Raw genomic sequence first — 17,192 nt, 5'->3', positions numbered from 1 at the left:
GGAAGTGGGGTGCCAGGTGGGATGAGGATGACAGATGACGGGGTGTTATCTAGGTGGCAGTGGGGTGCCAGGTGGGATGAGGATGATAGAGGGTGGGGTGTTATCTAGGTGACAGTGGGGTGCCAGGTGGGATGATGATGACAGTGGGTGGGGTGTTATCTAGGTGGCAGTGGGGTGCCAGGTGGGATGAGGATGATAGAGGGTGGAGTGTTATCTAGGTGGCAGTGGGGTGCCAGGTGGGATGATGATGACAGTGGGTGGGATGTTATCTAGGTGGCAGTGGGGTGCCAGGTGGGATGATGATGACAGTGGGTGGGGTGTTATCTAGGTGGCAGTGGGGTGCCAGGTGGGATGAGGATGACAGAGGGTGGGGTGTTATCTAGGTGGCAGTGGGGTGCCAGGTGGGATGAGGATGATAGTGGGTGGAGTGTTATCTAGGTGGCAGTGGGGTGCCAGGTGGGATGAAGATGACAGAGGGTGGGGAGTTATCTAGGTGACAGTGGGGTGCCAGGTGGGATGAACATCAGGATGACAGAGGGTGGGATGTTATCTAGGTGGCAGTGGGGTGCCAGGTGGGATGAGGATGACAGAGGGTGGGGTGTTATCTAGGTGGCAGTGGGGTGCCAGGTGGGATGAGGATGACAGAGGGTGGAGTGTTATCTAGGTGGCAGTGGGGTGCCAGGTGGGATGAGGATGACCGAGGATGGAGTGTTATCTAGGTGGCAGTGGGGTGCCAGGTGGGATGAGGATGATAGAAGGTGGGGAGTTATCTAGGTGGCAGTGGGGTGCCAGGTGGGATGAGGATGACAGAGGGTGGGGTGTTATCTAGGTTGCAGTGGGGTGCCAGGTGGGATGAGGATGACAGAGGGTGGGGTGTTATCTAGGTGGCAGTGGGGTGCCAGGTGGGATGAGGATGACAGAGGGTGGAGTGTTATCTAGGTGGCAGTGGGGTGCCAGGTGGGATGAGGATGACAGAGGGTGGAGTGTTATCTAGGCGGCAGTGGGGTGCCAGGTGGGATGAGGATGACAGAGGGTGGGGTGTTATCTAGGTGGCAGTGGGGTGCCAGGTGGGATGAGGATGATAGAGGGTGGAGTGTTATCTAGGTGGCAGTGGGGTGCCAGGTGGGATGAAGATGACAGAGGGTGGGGAGTTATCTAGGTGACAGTGGGGTTCCAGGTGGGATGAACATCAGGATGACAGAGGGTGGGATGTTATCTAGGTGGCAGTGGGGTGCCAGGTGGGATGAGGATGACAGAGGATGGAGTGTTATCTAGGTGGCAGTGGGGTGCCAGGTGGGATGAGGATTACAGAGGGTGGAGTGTTATCTAGGTGGCAGTGGGGTGCCAGGTGGGATGAGGATGACAGAGGATGGAGTGTTATCTAGGTGGCAGTGGGGTGAGGATGACAGAGGATGGAGTGTTATCTAGGTGGCAGTGGGATGAGGATGACAGAGGATGGAGTGTTATCTAGGTGGCAGTGGGGTGCCAGGTGGGATGAGGATGACAGAGGATGGAGTGTTATCTAGGTGGCAGTGGGGTGCCAGGTGGGATGAGGATTACAGAGGGTGGAGTGTTATCTAGGTGGCAGTGGGGTGCCAGGTGGGATGAGGATGACAGAGGATGGAGTGTTATCTAGGTGGCAGTGGGGTGAGGATGACAGAGGATGGAGTGTTATCTAGGTGGCAGTGGGATGAGGATGACAGAGGATGGAGTGTTATCTAGGTGGCAGTGGGGTGCCAGGTGGGATGAGGATGACAGAGGATGGAGTGTTATCTAGGTGGCAGTGGGGTGCCAGGTGGGATGAGGATGACAGAGGATGGAGTGTTATCTAGGTGGCAGTGGAGTGCCAGGTGGGATGAACATCAGGATGACAGAGGGTGGGGTGTTATCTAGGTGGCAGTGGGGTGCCAGGTGGGATGAGGATAATAGAGGGTGGGGTGTTATCTAGGTGGCAGTGGAGTGCCAGGTGGGATGAGGATGACAAAGGGTGGGGTGTTATCTAGGTGGCAGTGGAGTGCCAGGTGGGATGAGGATGACAAAGGGTGGGGTGTTATCTAGGTGGCAGTGGGGTGCCAGGTGGGATGAGGATGACAGAGGGTGGGGTGTTATCTAGGTGGCAGTGGGGTGCCAGATGGGATGAGGATGACAGTGGGTGGGGTGTTATCTAGGTGGCAGTGAGGTGCCAGGTGGGATGAGGATGACAGAGGGTGGGGTGTTATCTAGGTGGCAGTGAGGTGCCAGGTGGGATGAGGATGACAGTGGATGGGGTGTTATCTAGGTGGAAGTGGGGTGCCAGGTGGGATGATGATGACGATGACGGGGGTAGGTTGTTAGCAAGGTTACATAGTCAGGTTGAAAAAATGACACAAGTCCATCTAGTTCAACCAAAAAAAAAAAAAACATACAATTCCATATACACGATCCTTCACCCACAGTTGATCCAGAGGAAGGGGAAAACCCCCAGCAAAGCATGATTCAATTTTCCTCTCGGGGGATCAAGAAGGAATTTTTTCCCTTGCTGTAGCAATCGGATTTTCCCCGGATAAACTTCACCTATAAATGTCAGTACCCAGTTATATTCTGTACATTTAGGAAATCATCCAGAACTTTTTAAAGCAATCTACTGAGCTGGACGGATCCACCTCTGCAGGGAGTCTATACCACACTTTCACAGCTCTTAGCCCTTGTACACACGGTCGGAGATTTCGACGGAATGTGTCCGATCGGAGCGTTTTGTCGGATATTCCAACTGTGTGTGTGTGGTCTGCATCGGACTGTTTCCGTCGGAGTATCCGACAAAATGCTCCGATCGGACATACTCCGATCATGTGTAGAGAATTCAGATCGGACAAAGTGCCACGCATGCTCAGATCAAATTCCTACACCAAAGCTATTGGCTACTAGCCTGAACGTAGTCCCGTCGTAACGAAATAACGTCACCACATTACGTACGATCTGATTTTCCGACAACTTTGTCCGACCGTGTGTATACAACAGTTTCGGACAAAATCCGACGGATTTGGTTGTCAGAATCTCCGACCGTGTGTACAAGGGCTTACTGTGAAGAAACCTTTCCGTATTTGGAGATGAAATCTCTTTTCCTCTAGATGTAAAGAGTGCCCCCCTTGTCCTCTGTGTTGGCTGTAAAGTGAACAACTCAACACCAAGTTCACTATATGGACCTCTTATATATTTATACATGGAGATCATATCCCCCCTTATCTCCTCTTATCAAGAGAGAATAAATTCAGTTCCTCCAATGCCGCGTACACACGAGCAGACTTTTGAACATCCAAAGTCCGATGGACTGATTCCGTCAGACTATTCGATCGTGTGTGGGCTGCAATGGACTTTTGATTCGCAAAAGTCTGACGGACTTTAGAATATGGAACATGCTTCAAATTTTTCCGACGGAACTCCGCCGGACCCGGTCCCTCCGAAAAATTTGCTCGTGTGTATGCTATTCCGACGGACTAAAACCGACGCTAGGGCAGCTATTGGCTACTGGCTATGAACTTCCTTATTCGAGTCGAGTCGTACGTCATCACGTTCGAATCCGTCGGAGTTTAGTGTGATTGTGTGTGGCCAAGTCCGCTCAGTCGAAAAGTCCGTCAGAACTCTTTTGGGACTCCGGCAGAACTCCTTCGGAAGTCTGTCGGACATAAGTCCTCTCATGTGTACGGGGCTTAATCTTTCCTCATAGCTGAGCTCCTCCATGCTTCTTATCAGTTTGGTTGCAAAACTACAAGTCCCATGAGGCATTTCAAGGCTGACAGTTACAAGCATGACTCCCATCAGGCAGAGGCATGACAGGACTTGTAGTTTCGCAACAGCTGGAGGATCACTAGTTGGAGACCCCTGCTCTAATCTGTCCTCATAGCTGAGCTCCTCCATGCCTCTTATCAGTTTGGTTGCCCTTCTCTGCACTTTCTCCAGTTCCCCGATATCCTTTTTGAGAACTGGTGCCCAAAACTGAACTGCATATTCCAGATGAGGTCTTACTAATGATTTGTACAGATGAGATCTCTCTCTCTGGAGTCCTTACCTCTCCTAATACAAGAAAGAACTTTGCTCACTTTTGGAAACTGCAGCTTGGCATTGCATGCTATTATTGAGCTTATGATCTACCACAACCCCCAGGTCCTTCTCCACTATTGATCCCCCCCAGATCCTTCTCCACTATGGATCCCCCCCAGATTCTTCTCCACCATGGATACCCCCCCCAGATCCTTCCCCACTATGGATTCCCCCAGATCCTTCTCCACTATGGATCCCCCCAGATCCTTCTCCACCATGGATCCCCCCCCCAGATTCTTCTCCACCATGGATACCCCCAGATTCTTCTCCACTATGGATTCCCCCCAGATCCTTCTCCACTATGGATCCCCCCAGATCCTTCTCCACTATGGATCCCCCCAGATCCTTCTCCGCCAAGCACTCCCCCAGATTCTTCTGTACTACGGATCCCCCCAGTCGTACTCCCTCTAGTATGTATGATGCATATTCTTAGCCCCCAAGTGCAGAACTTTACATTTATCACCATTAAACCTCATTTGCCACACAGTTGCCCAATTAGACAGAGCATTGAGGTTGGCTTGTAAGTTGGAGACATCCTGTAAGGACGTTATTCCACCACATAGCTTGGTGTCATCTGCAAAGACTGAAATGGTACTTCTAATATCAGACCCTATATAATTTATAAAGGTAATAAAAAGTAAAGGTCCCAGCATGGAACCTTGGGGTACACCACTGATAACCTTAGACCATTCAAAGTAAGAATCATTAACCATGACTCTCTGAATTCGTTTTTTTTAGCCAGTTTTCTATCCATTTACAAACTGATATTTCCAAACCTGTAGACTTTACCTTACACATGAGCCGTGTGTGGGGAACTGTGTCAAGCGCTTTTGCAAAATCCAGGTATACCACGTCTAAAACAGCCACCCCTCTGTCCAAGTATACCACGTCCATAGCCACCCCTCTGTCCAAGTATACCACGTCCATAGCCACCCCTCTGTCCAAGTATACCACATCCACCGCCACCCCTCTGTCCAAGTATACCACGTCCACAGCCATCCCTATGTCCAAGTATACAACGTCCACAGCCACCCTTCTATCCAAGTATAATACGTCCACCGCCACCCCTCTGTCCAAGTATACCACGTCCACAGGCACCCCTCTGTCCAATTATACAACGTCCACAGCCACCAGTCTGTCCAAGTATACCACATCCATAGCCACCCTTCTGTCCAAGTATACCACGTCCACAGGCACCCCTCTGTCTATGTATACAACATCCACAGCCACCCTTCTGTCCAAGTATACCACGTCCACCCCTCTGTCCAAGTATATAACTTCCATAGCCACCCCTCTGTCTAAGTATACCACGTCCACAGGCACCCCTCTGTCCAAGTATACAATGTCCACAGCCACCCTTTTGTCCAAGTATACCACATCCACAGCCACTCTTCTGTCCAAGTATACCAAGTCCACAGCCACCCCTCTGTCCAAGGTTTTACTTATCTCTTCATAAAAAGAAATCAGGTATGTTTGACAACTTCTGTCTTTCGTGAATCCATGCTGTCTGTTGTTTAAAATATTTTTTTACAGCAAGAACTCGTCAATGTGGTCTTTTATTAAACTCTCCAGTATCTTCCCGACTATAGAAGTTACACTAACAGGTCTATAGTTACTTGGTAAAGACTTTGATCCCTTTTAAATATGGTCACCACATTGGCCCATCGCCAATCCAGTGGTACAATTCCCATCATTAATGTGTCCCTAAAAATTAGATACAATGGCATTGAAATGACAGAGCTCAAATCATTTAGGTTCCGTGGGTGGATGCCATCTGGTCCAGGTGTTTTATCTTTACCTCTGTCTCAATATTTCTGGACCATATCACTTTTGAGCCTTTGTGGATCATTTGGGGCTGTGTCACTACCACCCCCCATTATGGACATGAGCTCCCCCATGCTCCTTTGTACACACAGAGCTGAAGAAAGTATTTAATAAATTAGCCTTCTCTTTGTCCCCAGTCACCCACTCTAGATTATTTTGTAAAGGGCCTACATGCTCAGACCTGACCTTTTTACTATTAATATATTTGAAGAATTTTTGGGGGGTTGTCCTACTATCTTTTGCAATCCACCATTCCTTTTGAATTTTATAATCCTTGATTTTCTTTTTACATATTCTGTTATATTCTTTGTAACATTTAAACGATGATAGTGTTCCTTCATTTTTATATGTTTTAAAAGTTATTTTCTTATTATTTATAGCCATTTTAACTTTGCTGCAGTGGGGTGCCAGGTGTAATGGACATGAGGATAACCGAAGTAGATATTAGCAGGTTTGCAATGGGGTGCCAGGTATGATGAGGATGACAGGGGGTGGGGTGTTATCAAGGTGGCAGTGGGGTACCAGGTGTGATGAAGATGATGATGACAAGGGTAGGTTGTTAGCAGGGTTGCAGTGGGGTGTCAGGTGAGAGGAGGATAAGACAGTATAGTGTGTTAGCAAGGTGGCAGTGTGGTGCCAGGTGGGAGGCTGAGAGGGAATAGTGTGTTAGCAAGAGGGCAGTGGGGTGCCAGGTATGAGAATGACAGGGGGTAGTGTGTTAGGAAGGTGGTATTGGGGTGCCAGGTGGGAGGATGACAGGGAGTAGTGTTAGCAAGGTGGCAGTGGGGTGCCAGGTGGGAGAATGAGTGGTTAGTGTGTTAGCAAGATGGCAGTGAGGTGACAGGTGGGATGATGAGAGGGGGTAGTGTGTTAGCAAGGTGGCAGTAGGGTGTCAGCTGGGAGGAGGATGAGAGGGAGTAGTGTGTTAGGAAGATGGAAGTGGGGTGCCAGATAGGATAATGAGAGGGAGTAGTGTGTTAAGAAGGTGGCAGTGGGGTGCCAGGGGGATGAGAGTGTGTTAGCAAACTGACAGTGGGGTGCCAGGTGGGAGGATGAGAGGGAGTAGGGTGTTAGGATGATGAGAGGGGGTAGTATGTTAGCAAGGTGACAGTGGGGTGCCAGGTGGGAGAAGGATGAGAGGGGGTAGTGTGTTAGCAAGCTGGCAGTGGTGTGCCAGATAGGAGGAGGATGAGAGGGGGTAGTGTGTTAGGAAGGTGGCAGTGGGGTACCAGGTGGGAGGAGGAAGAGAGGGGGTAGTGTGTTAGGAAGGTGGTAGTGGTGTACCAGGTGGGAGGAGGAAGAGAGGGGGTAGTGCGTTAGAAGGTGGCAGCGGGGTGCCAGGTGGGAGGAGGATGAGAGTGGGTAGTGCGTTAGAAGGTGGCAGCGGGGTGCCAGGTGGGATGAGGATGAGAGGGGGTAGTGCGTTAGAAGGTGGCAGCGGGGTGCCAGGTGGGATGAGGATGAGAAGAGGTAATGCGTTAGAAGGTGGCAGCGGGGTGCCAGGTGGGATGAGGATGAGAGGGGGTAGTATGTTAGAAATTGGCAGCGGGGTGCCAGGTGGGATGAGGATGAGAGGGGGTAGTGCGTTAGAAGGTGGCAGCGGGGTGCCAGGTGGGATGAGGATGAGAAGAGGTAATGCGTTAGAAGGTGGCAGCGGGGTGCCAGGTGGGATGAGGATGAGAGGGGGTAGTATGTTAGAAATTGGCAGCGGGGTGCCAGGTGGGATGAGGATGAGAGGGGGTAGTGCGTTAGAAGGTGGCAGCGAGGTGCCAGGTGGGATGAGGATGAGAGGGGGTAGTGCGTTAGAAGGTGGCAGCGAGGTGCCAGGTGGGATGAGGATGAGAGGAGGTAGTGCGTTAGAAGGTGGCAGTGGGGTGCCAGGTGGGATGAGGATGAGAAGAGGTAATGCGTTAGAAGGTGGCAGCGGGGTGCCAGGTGGGATGAGGATGAGAGGGGGTAGTGCGTTAGAAGGTGGCAGCGGGGTGCCAGGTGAGAGGAGGATGAGAGAGAGGGTAGTGCGTTAGAAGGTGGCATCGGGGTACCAGGTGAGATGAGGATGAGAGGGGGTAGTGCGTTAGAAGGTGGCAGCGGGGTACCAGGTGGGATGAGAGGGGGTAGTGCATTAGAAGGTGGCAGCGAGGTGCCAAGTGGGAGGAGGATGAGAGGGGGTAGTGCATTAGAAGGTGGCAGCGAGGTGCCAGGTGAGAGGAGGATGAGAGGGGGTACAGCATTAGAAGGTGGCAGTGGGGTGCCAGGTGGGAGGAGGAAGAGGGGGTAGTGCGTTAGAAGGTGGCATCGGGGTGCCAGGTGAGAGGAGGATGAGAGGGGGTAGTGCATTAGAAGGTGGCAGCGAGGTGCCAGGTGGGAGGAGGATGAGAGGGGTGAGAGAGAGAAAAAGAGGAAAGGCACAAAAAGAGAAAGAAGGATCACAAATATGAACAAAAGAAAACAACGCATTTTTTTTTTCAGGATTTGTTTTATTTTCTGAATGTAGAAATTGTGAAATAAATGTAATTATAAAAGGTGAGAAATCTCTCTTCCCTCACAGGAACGTCTGCCGATCAATGGTGTCTTCTCCTTTATGGGATTCCCCGCTTCTTGAAATCCAGCACAGCCGGCGTCCTCCCGCAGTTATGGGAGGCGGAGTTTCCGTCCATCAAGATGTGACATCCCACCCACTCTGTTCTTTTTTTAGTTACTGGGCATGGAGGAGGAAGGAGGGGGGGTGACTGGGCTGTCATATAGGACCTGTAGACCCGTCCAAATGTGTGACGTCATACCACGTGACCTGAATAGCTCGGTGCAAACAGGAAATGTTCTCTCCGGCAACAAAGACCAAACTGAGCATGTGCAGCCCCCGACTAACCTCGCTGTGTCTTATCCAGACTTGTCCAGTGTGACGGTGCAGGATCTGTGCATACAGGATCAAACAGCCTTTTTTTACACAAGGCAGAGGATTAACCACTTAAGTCCCATTGTGCAGAATAGCATGCTTGTTATAATCACGGAGTTTACTGTTGTGGGTTCAGTAACACTTTAAGTCTCTATACCAAAACATTTACTTTGCACAAAAAAAAAAAAAAAAGGTGAGGACTCCATTTTTATTTTAGTTTTTTTGTGCCTCTTTGCCACATGAGAGCTGCGATTGTCCAGGAACATTCATACAGAAGACATTTCCCGCACTCAAAGGCACAAATACACCTCTGGGGTTGTGTGGGACCCCCTGATGTACAGGAAGACAGCAAGGAACATTTCCCTCACTCAGGACAGGGATATGGCTTCTCCCCCGTGTGAGATCTCTGATGTGCATATAAATGCGACCTCCGTGAAAAACATTTTTTGCACTCAGGACAGGAATACGGCTTCTCCCCCGTGTGAGATCTCTGATGTGTGAGAAGTTGTGCTTTTTCTACAAAACATTTCCCGCACTCAGAACAGGAATACGGCTTCTCCCCCGTGTGCGATCTCTGGTGTCTGGAAAGATGGGCTATCTGCGAAAAACATTTCCCGCACTCAGGACAGGAATACGGCTTCTCCCCCGTGTGCGATCTCTGATGTCTATAAAGACTGGACTTCTGTGAAAAACATTTCCCGCACTCTGAACAGGAAAATTGCTTCTCCCCCCTGTGAGACCGCTGATGTATGACAAAGTCTGATTTCACTGCAAAGCATCTCCCGCACTCGGAACAGGAATACGGTTTCTCACCCGTGTGCGCTTTCTGATGTCTAAAAAGACTGAACTTCAGTGAAAAACATTTCCCGCACTCAGAACAGGAAAATTGCTTCTGCTCTGCGTGAGACTTCTGATGTGTGACAAGGTCTGATTTTACTGCAAAACATTTCCCGCACGCAGAACAGGAAAATGGCTTCACCTCTATGTGAGACCTGTGATGTTTGAGAAGGCGGGATTTTACTGCAAAGCTTTTCCCGCAATCAGAGCAGGAATACGGCTTCTCACCCGTGTGCAGTTTCTGATGTAAGGAAAGACTGAACTTCAATGAAAAACATTTCCCGCACACAGAACAGTAAAATGGCTTCACCTCCATGTGAGACCTCTGATGTTTGGCAAGGTCTGAACTTGCTGAAAAACTTTTCCCGCATTCAGAACAGGAATATGGTTTCTCCCCCGTGTGGCATCTCTGATGTATAGAAAGACTGGACTTGAATGAAAAACATTTCCCGCACTCAGGACAGGAATAAGGCTTCTCCCCAGTGTGAGATCTCTGATGTGTGTAAAGATGGGCTCTCTGTGAAAAACATTTCCCGCACTCAGAACAGGAATGCGGCTTCTCTCCCGTGTGTGATCTTTGATGTCTAAAAAGACTGGACTTCAATGAGAAACATTTCCCGCACTGCGAACAAGAAAATTGCTTCTCCTCCGTGTGAGATCGCTGATGTGTGGCAAGTTCTGATTTCATTTCAAAACATTTCCCGCAATCAGGGCAGGAATGCGGCTTCTTCCCCGTGTGCAATCTCTGATGTCTGTTAAGACCGAACTTCCCTGAAAAACATTTCCCACACTCAGAACAAGAATACGGCTTTTCTTCTGTGTGAGATGTCTGATGTGTGTGAAGATTGAACTTCCGTGAAAAACATTTCCCGCACTGGGGACAGGAATACGGCTTTTCCCCGTTTGGCTTCTCTCCTGTGTGAGATCTTTTATGCGCATTGAGACGGCACTGAAAACGGAAACACTTCCCGCACTCAGTACAGGAAAACGTCTTATCTGTTGGAAGGACGGCACCACCCCGCACAGTCTGAGGTTCCTCGGGATAAGAGGAATACGATGGTCCGGCACCGTCCCGCACAGTCTGAGGTTCCTCAGGATAAGAGGAATACGATGGTCCGGCACCGTCCCGCACAGTCTGAGGTTCCTCGGGATAAGAGGAATACGATGGTCCGGCACCGTCCCGCACAGTCTGAGGTTCCTCGGGATAAGAGGAATACGATGGTCCGGCACCGTCCCGCACAGTCTGAGGTTCCTCGGGATAAGAGGAATACGATGGTCCGGCACCGTCCCGCACAGTCTGAGGTTCCTCAGTATAAGAGGAATACGATGGTCCGGCACCGTCCCGCACAGTCTGAGGTTCCTCGGGATAAGAGGAATACGATGGTCCGGCACCGTCCCGCACAGTCTGAGGTTCCTCGGGATAAGAGGAATACAATGGTCCGGCACCGTCCCGCACAGTCTGAGGTTCCTCGGGATAAGAGGAATACGATGGTCCGGCACCGTCCCGCACAGTCTGAGGTTCCTCAGTATAAGAGGAATACGATGGTCCGGCACCGTCCCGCACAGTCTGAGGTTCCTCGGGATAAGAGGAATACGATGGTCCGGCACCGTCCCGCACAGTCTGAGGTTCCTCGGGATAAGAGGAATACGATGGTCCGGCACCGTCCCGCACAGTCTGAGGTTCCTCGGGATAAGAGGAATACGATGGTCCGGCACCGTCCCGCACAGTCTGAGGTTCCTCGGGATAAGAGGAATACGATGGTCCGGCACCGTCCCGCACAGTCTGAGGTTCCTCGGGATAAGAGGAATACGATGGTCCGGCACCGTCCCGCACAGTCTGAGGTTCCTCGGGATAAGAGGAATACGATGGTCCGGCACCGTCCCGCACAGTCTGAGGTTCCTCGGGATAAGAGGAATACGATGGTCCATCTACACTGTGTGGTGCCGGATGGACATTTGAGGTAGTCGGGTTTTCTCCTGGACTATACTGTGTGATGTCCTCATCTTCTACTTTACAGTCTGGAGACAAAGTGAGACAATCCTCTGAGGTTTTCCTCATCTCCCGTCCATCTACTAAAATAGAAATACAAAGATTATTACTAGACATCAGCTGATTGGTTCCCCTAAACCAGGACTCCGCCCACATCAGGCAGCTTTTCTACATTGAACCTCATTTGCCATGTAGTTGCCCCTCCCCCCATTCATTTGTTCAGATCTTCTTGGAAGGTTTCCACATCCTGCGGAGAAGTTATTGCCCTGCTTAGCTTAGAATCGTCCCCAAATATAGAGATTGAGCTGTTTCCCCCATCCTCCAGGTCATCTATAAACACATTAAATAGGATTGGTACCAGCACAGAACCCTGGGGGACCCCACTACCCACCTCCGACCATTCCGAGTACTCCCCATTTATCACCACCCTCTGAACTCGCCCTTGTAGCCAGTTTTCAATCCATCTACTCACCCTATGGTCCATGCCAACTGACCTTACTTTGTACAGTAAACGTTTATGGGGAACTGTGTCAAATGCTTTTGCAAAATCCAGATACACCACGTCTACGGGCCTTCCTTTATCTAGATACACCACGTCTACGGACCTTCCTTTATCCAGATACACCACGTTTATGGGCCTTCCTTTATCCAGATACACCAAGTCTACGGGCCTTTCTTTATCTAGATACACCACGTCTACAGGCCTTCCTTTATCTAGATACACCACATCTACAGGCCTTCCTTTATCTAGATACACCACATCTACAGGCCTTCCTTTATCTAGATACACCACATCTACGGGCCTTCCTTTATCTAGATGACAACTCACCTCCTCGTAGAAGGTTAGTAGATTGGTTTGGCAAGAACGATTCTTCATGAATCCATGCTGAATACTGCTAATGATAGCGTTCTCATTACTAAAATCTTGTATATAGTCCCTTATCATCCCCTCCAAGAGTTTACATACTATTGATGTTAGGCTAACTGGTCTGTAATTCCCAGGGATGTATTTTGGGCCCTTTTTAAAATATTGGTGCTACATTGGCTTTTCTCCAATCAGCTGGTACCATTCCAGTCAGTAGACTGTCAGTAAAAATTAGGAACAATGGTCTGGCAATTACTTGACTGAGTTCCCTAAGTACCCTCGGGTGCAAGCCATCTGGTCCCGGTGATTTATTAATGTTAAGTTTCCCAAGTCTAACTTTAATTCTGTCCTCTGATAACCATGGAGGTGCTTCCTGTGATGTGTCACGAGGACACTGCAGTTTTGATTACTGATCGTGTTAAATTTCTAAACCCCACAAAGACCCACTAAATTGTGACCCGTATAGCCCCATTTCATTAACCACTTCCTTCCCGGGCTATAGCCGAACAACGGTTCTGGAGGTGTATGAGGGCAGAGCCGATGCACAAGGTGCACGGCAAGCTGAGGAAGGGGGGGGGGGGCACCGAAGCTCAGGGGCAGAGTCCTCCCCTCCATCCTCCTCTCCTTGTGTATGCCACACAGAGCTGCGATCTCCCGCTGTGTCACAGAGCTTGGATCTGAAATGTTCGACTCCTGGACCGGTTCCTGTGATAAGATCCAATGCTCGGGAAATTGAGTGCGACGTCTATCACAGGAACCGGTCTAGGAGGTGCGACTTTGTTACAGTGGCCACTGAGTCATTCAAATCCAGGCTCTGTGACACAGCGGGAGATCGCCGTTGTGGGGCTGCATTTGAAGGGCACTGGTGAGCCCGAAATATGATGGGCACTGGTGGGGCTGCATTCATCTCTTGTAGTATGTCTGCAGTATATCTGGGGGGCTCTTTCTAACAGAATCTCCATAAATCCAGTCTAGATACATAAATTGAGTCGGCAGCACAGAGAAGGAAGATTATCGGAGAGAAATCCAGGAATACAGGACGGGGAACACAGCTCAGGAAAGTGACCAGGGGATTACAGGCTGATATCATCCAGCCCCTGCCCTACTCTGGACCAATCGGTGAGCAGTATGGGTGGAGGAATGTATTTAGTGTTAATGACCCACCTGTGCTGATCTCTGTAGGAGTGTCCTCCTCTATAAATGTCCCCGTTATTCCATCCTCCTCCATAGACTGCTGATCATCCCTCACATACCTCTCTTCTTCTTCTGATTTCACCTCAAATTCTATATCCATTGGATCTCCACTCTAAACCAAGAAAATGAGAGAGAAAATCATCTGTAAGATAGAAGATTTATTATTGTGACATCACATAGAAAATCCACACATCATCTCCATGAGTCTGTGTTTTATAAGCTCCATCCCACCAACCTTGTAACAGTGGGGGATGGTGTGATCTTCCTGTGTGGAATCCCGGGAATACAGAGGACGGGGACATCTCTCTGGTGGGTTCCTGGTATTTGGTGGCTCCATCATATCCTTGTGTCCTTCTGAAAACTCCTCCATCACTCCATACTCCTCATCCTCCTCTTTATACTCTTCTTTAACATCAATATTATCATCCCCGAGGTTTCCACGGGGACATCTCTCTGGTGGGTTCCTGTATCTGGATGACTCCACCATGGTGTCCTGGTACAGATCTTTGTGTTCTTCCTCCATCACCCCATCCTCATCATCCTCCTCTTTTATCTCTTCTTTAACCTCAACTTTAGGATCTCTCAGGTTTCCACTCTGAATATATAATAAAAATGACATCAATGGTAACAATGCAGATAATGTACAGATCCTAATGATACTATCAGTGATTGTTCCTCATCTACCTGATGATGGTGGGGGATGGTGTGATCTTCCTGTGTGGAATCCCGGGAATACAGAGGACGGGGACATCTCTCTGGTGGGTTCCCATTACTGGATCCATCTGTAGGAAACACACACACTGACTGAATACATTGTTTCTATGTGTTTATCAGATGATGGGGGATCTAGGTGGAGCCTCCGTACTGCTCTCTCCTTTACAATAAAGTCTCCTCTTACCCGGAGATGTGAGGGGCGGCTGATTGTCCATCATGACGTCCTTGTAGAGATCCTTGTGTCCTTCTAAATACTCCCACTCCTCCATGGAGAAATAGACAGTGACATCCTGACACCTTATAGGAACCTGACACACACAATGATACAGTCACCATCCAGACACATCCCTTGTGTGGGACCCTCACAGACATCGGGAATCTTTATTATCCCTCAATATATCTATAAAAAGCTTATAAAATACAAAAGTATGCATCATAAATCCACTGCTAAAAATAATAAAAACCCCATCCCGTAATATCTTATAATCTGTTAGTATAGACTGATGAGGTGATTGGTGGGAAAGGTGACACATCTCCAATATGAGGGGAATATTCCGGCCCCGTAAGTGGGGGAATGTTCTACCTCTGGAGGGGGTAATCTAGGTTTCCACACTATATATGTATCATCATCTGCTGGAGATAAAAGACATCACAGTGACTATGGAGGAAGAGGACGGACATGACGGGGGGGTTACTGGGTGTAAATAGAAAATAAGATCTTATTACCTCCTCTACTGCCTCATCCAGCGATGTCTCCTCAATACTACCGCCCGACTCACCTCTCACCTGGAACTTCCTGTCTGTACCTGACATCACTTCCTGTCTTCCATAGAGACTTCCTGTCTCTATGGTAGAAGTAAGAAGATCACCACCTTGTGGAGATCAGAGGAACTGCAGCCCCAAAGAACCGTCTCGTAGTGTGAACACGGCCTTGTGCTGTGTATGTACTGTATATCCTTATAGATGGGGTCATCTCCACTCCCACCAAGGGGGGGATCGCAATAGATGATATATCCAAAAGTATTGGGATGCCTGCCTTTACATGCACATGAACTTTAATGGCATCCCATTCTTAGTCCATAGGGTTCAATATTGAGTTGTCCTATGGCAGCTTCAACTCTTCTGGGAAGGCCGTCCACAAGGTTTAGGAGGGTGTCTATGAGAATGTTTGACCATTCTTCCAGAAGCGCATTAGTGAGGTCAGGCACTGATGTTGGACGGGAAGGCTTAGCTCGTAGTCTCTGCTATACTATTTCATCCCAAAGGTGATCTATGGGGTTGAGGTCAGGACTCTGTGCAGTTGGGAGCATGAAATTGTCCAAAATGTCTTGGTATGCTGACGCCTTAAGAGTTCCCTTCACTGGAACTAAGGGGCCAAGCCCAACCCCTGAAAAACAACCCTCACACTATAATCCTCCCTCCACCAAATGATTTGGACCAGTACACAAAGCAAGGTCCATAAAGACATGGATGAGCGAGTTTGGGATGCAGGAGCTTGACTGGCCTGCAGAGAGTCCTGTCCTCAACCGCTCAGCGCTCACCCCTCAGCGCTCACCTCTCACCGCTCAGCGCTCACCCCTCAGCGCTCACCCCTCAGCGCTCACCCCTCAGCGCTCACCTCTCAGCGCTCACCCCTCAGCGCTCACCTCTCACCGCTCAGCGCTCACCCCTCAGCGCTCACCCCTCAGCGCTCACCCCTCAGCGCTCACCCCTCAGCGCTCACCCCTCAGCGCTCACCCCTCAGCGCTCACCCCTCAGCGCTCACCTCTCACCCCTCAGCGCTCACCGATCACCCCTCAGCGCTCACCCCTCAGCGCTCACCTCTCAGCGCTCAGCGCTCACCTCTCACCGATCGCCCCTCAGCGCTCACCCCTCATCGCTCAGCGCTCACCTCTCAGCGCTCACCTCTCAGCGCTCACCTCTCAAGCGCTCACCTCTCAAGCGCTCACCTCTCAAGCGCTCACCTCTCAAGCGCTCACCTCTCAAGCGCTCACCTCTCAGCGCTCACCTCTCACCCCTCACCGCTCACCTCTCATCGCTCAGCGCTCACCTCTCAGCGCTCACCTCTCAAGCGCTCACCTCTCAAGCGCTCACCTCTCAAGCGCTCACCTCTCAAGCGCTCACCTCTCAGCGCTCACCTCTCAGCGCTCACCTCTCATCGCTCAGCGGTCACCTCTCAGCGCTCACCTCTCAAGCGATCACCTCTCAAGCGCTCACCTCTCAAGCGCTCACCTCTCAAGCGCTCACCTCTCAGGCGCTCACCTCTCAGGCGCTCACCTCTCAGGCGCTCACCTCTCAAGCGCTCACCTCTCAAGCGCTCACCTCTCAAGCGCTCACCTCTCAAGCGCTCACCTCTCAAGCGCTCACCTCTCAGCGCTCACCTCTCAGCGCTCACCTCTCAGCGCTCACCTCTCAAGCGCTCACCTCTCAAGCGCTCACCTCTCAAGCGCTCACCTCTCACCTCTCAAGCGCTCACCTCTCAAGCGCTCACCTCTCAAGCGCTCACCTCTCACCTCTCAAGCGCTCACCTCTCAAGCGCTCACCTCTCAAGCGCTCACCTCTCAAGCGCTCACCCCTCAAGCGCTCACCTCTCAAGCGCTCACCTCTCAAGCGCTCACCTCTCAAGCGCTCACCTCTCAGCGCTCACCTCTCAGCGCTCACCTCTCAGCGCTCACCTCTCAAGCGATCACCTCTCAGCGCTCTCGCACTTTGACTGACAATTGCGCGGTCCCCAAATGACATTTTTATTATTATTATCACACAAATAGAGCTTTCTTTTGGTGGTATTTATCCGCCAC

The 17,192-nt window shown here is 50.3% G+C and overlaps 2 protein-coding genes across 2 annotated transcripts in view; both read right to left on the bottom strand.

The window, feature by feature from the left end:
- Nucleotides 1-12,963, bottom strand: part of LOC143955444 (uncharacterized) — a 31,706-nt gene extending 18,743 nt beyond the window's left edge. Inside the window, exons 1-2 of the mRNA XM_077465490.1 lie at nt 12,934-12,963; nt 9,165-11,360 (exon numbers count right to left, since the gene is read on the bottom strand). Coding sequence (XP_077321616.1) covers nt 9,165-11,360; nt 12,934-12,963 — 2,226 coding nt within the window. The remainder of the gene's footprint in view (nt 1-9,164; nt 11,361-12,933) is intronic.
- Nucleotides 12,389-15,276, bottom strand: LOC143955870 (uncharacterized). Its single transcript, XM_077465989.1, has 5 exons — nt 15,121-15,276; nt 14,579-14,702; nt 14,365-14,462; nt 13,916-14,275; nt 12,389-13,792 (listed from the first exon to the last, which is right to left on the bottom strand). The coding sequence occupies exons 1-5, from the start codon at nt 15,205-15,207 to the stop codon at nt 13,589-13,591; spliced, it is 873 nt and encodes a 290-aa protein (XP_077322115.1). The 5' UTR covers nt 15,208-15,276; the 3' UTR covers nt 12,389-13,588.
- Nucleotides 15,277-17,192: the final 1,916 nt, after the last annotated feature.

Source organism: Lithobates pipiens, unplaced genomic scaffold (assembly GCF_037356315.1).
Source record: "Lithobates pipiens isolate NorthernLeopardFrog02 unplaced genomic scaffold, aLitPip1_a1.2 Scaffold_35, whole genome shotgun sequence".
NCBI lineage: Eukaryota > Metazoa > Chordata > Amphibia > Anura > Ranidae > Lithobates > Lithobates pipiens.
Note: the sequence above shows the minus strand (reverse complement) of the source record. Positions and strands in the feature narration are given on the sequence as shown.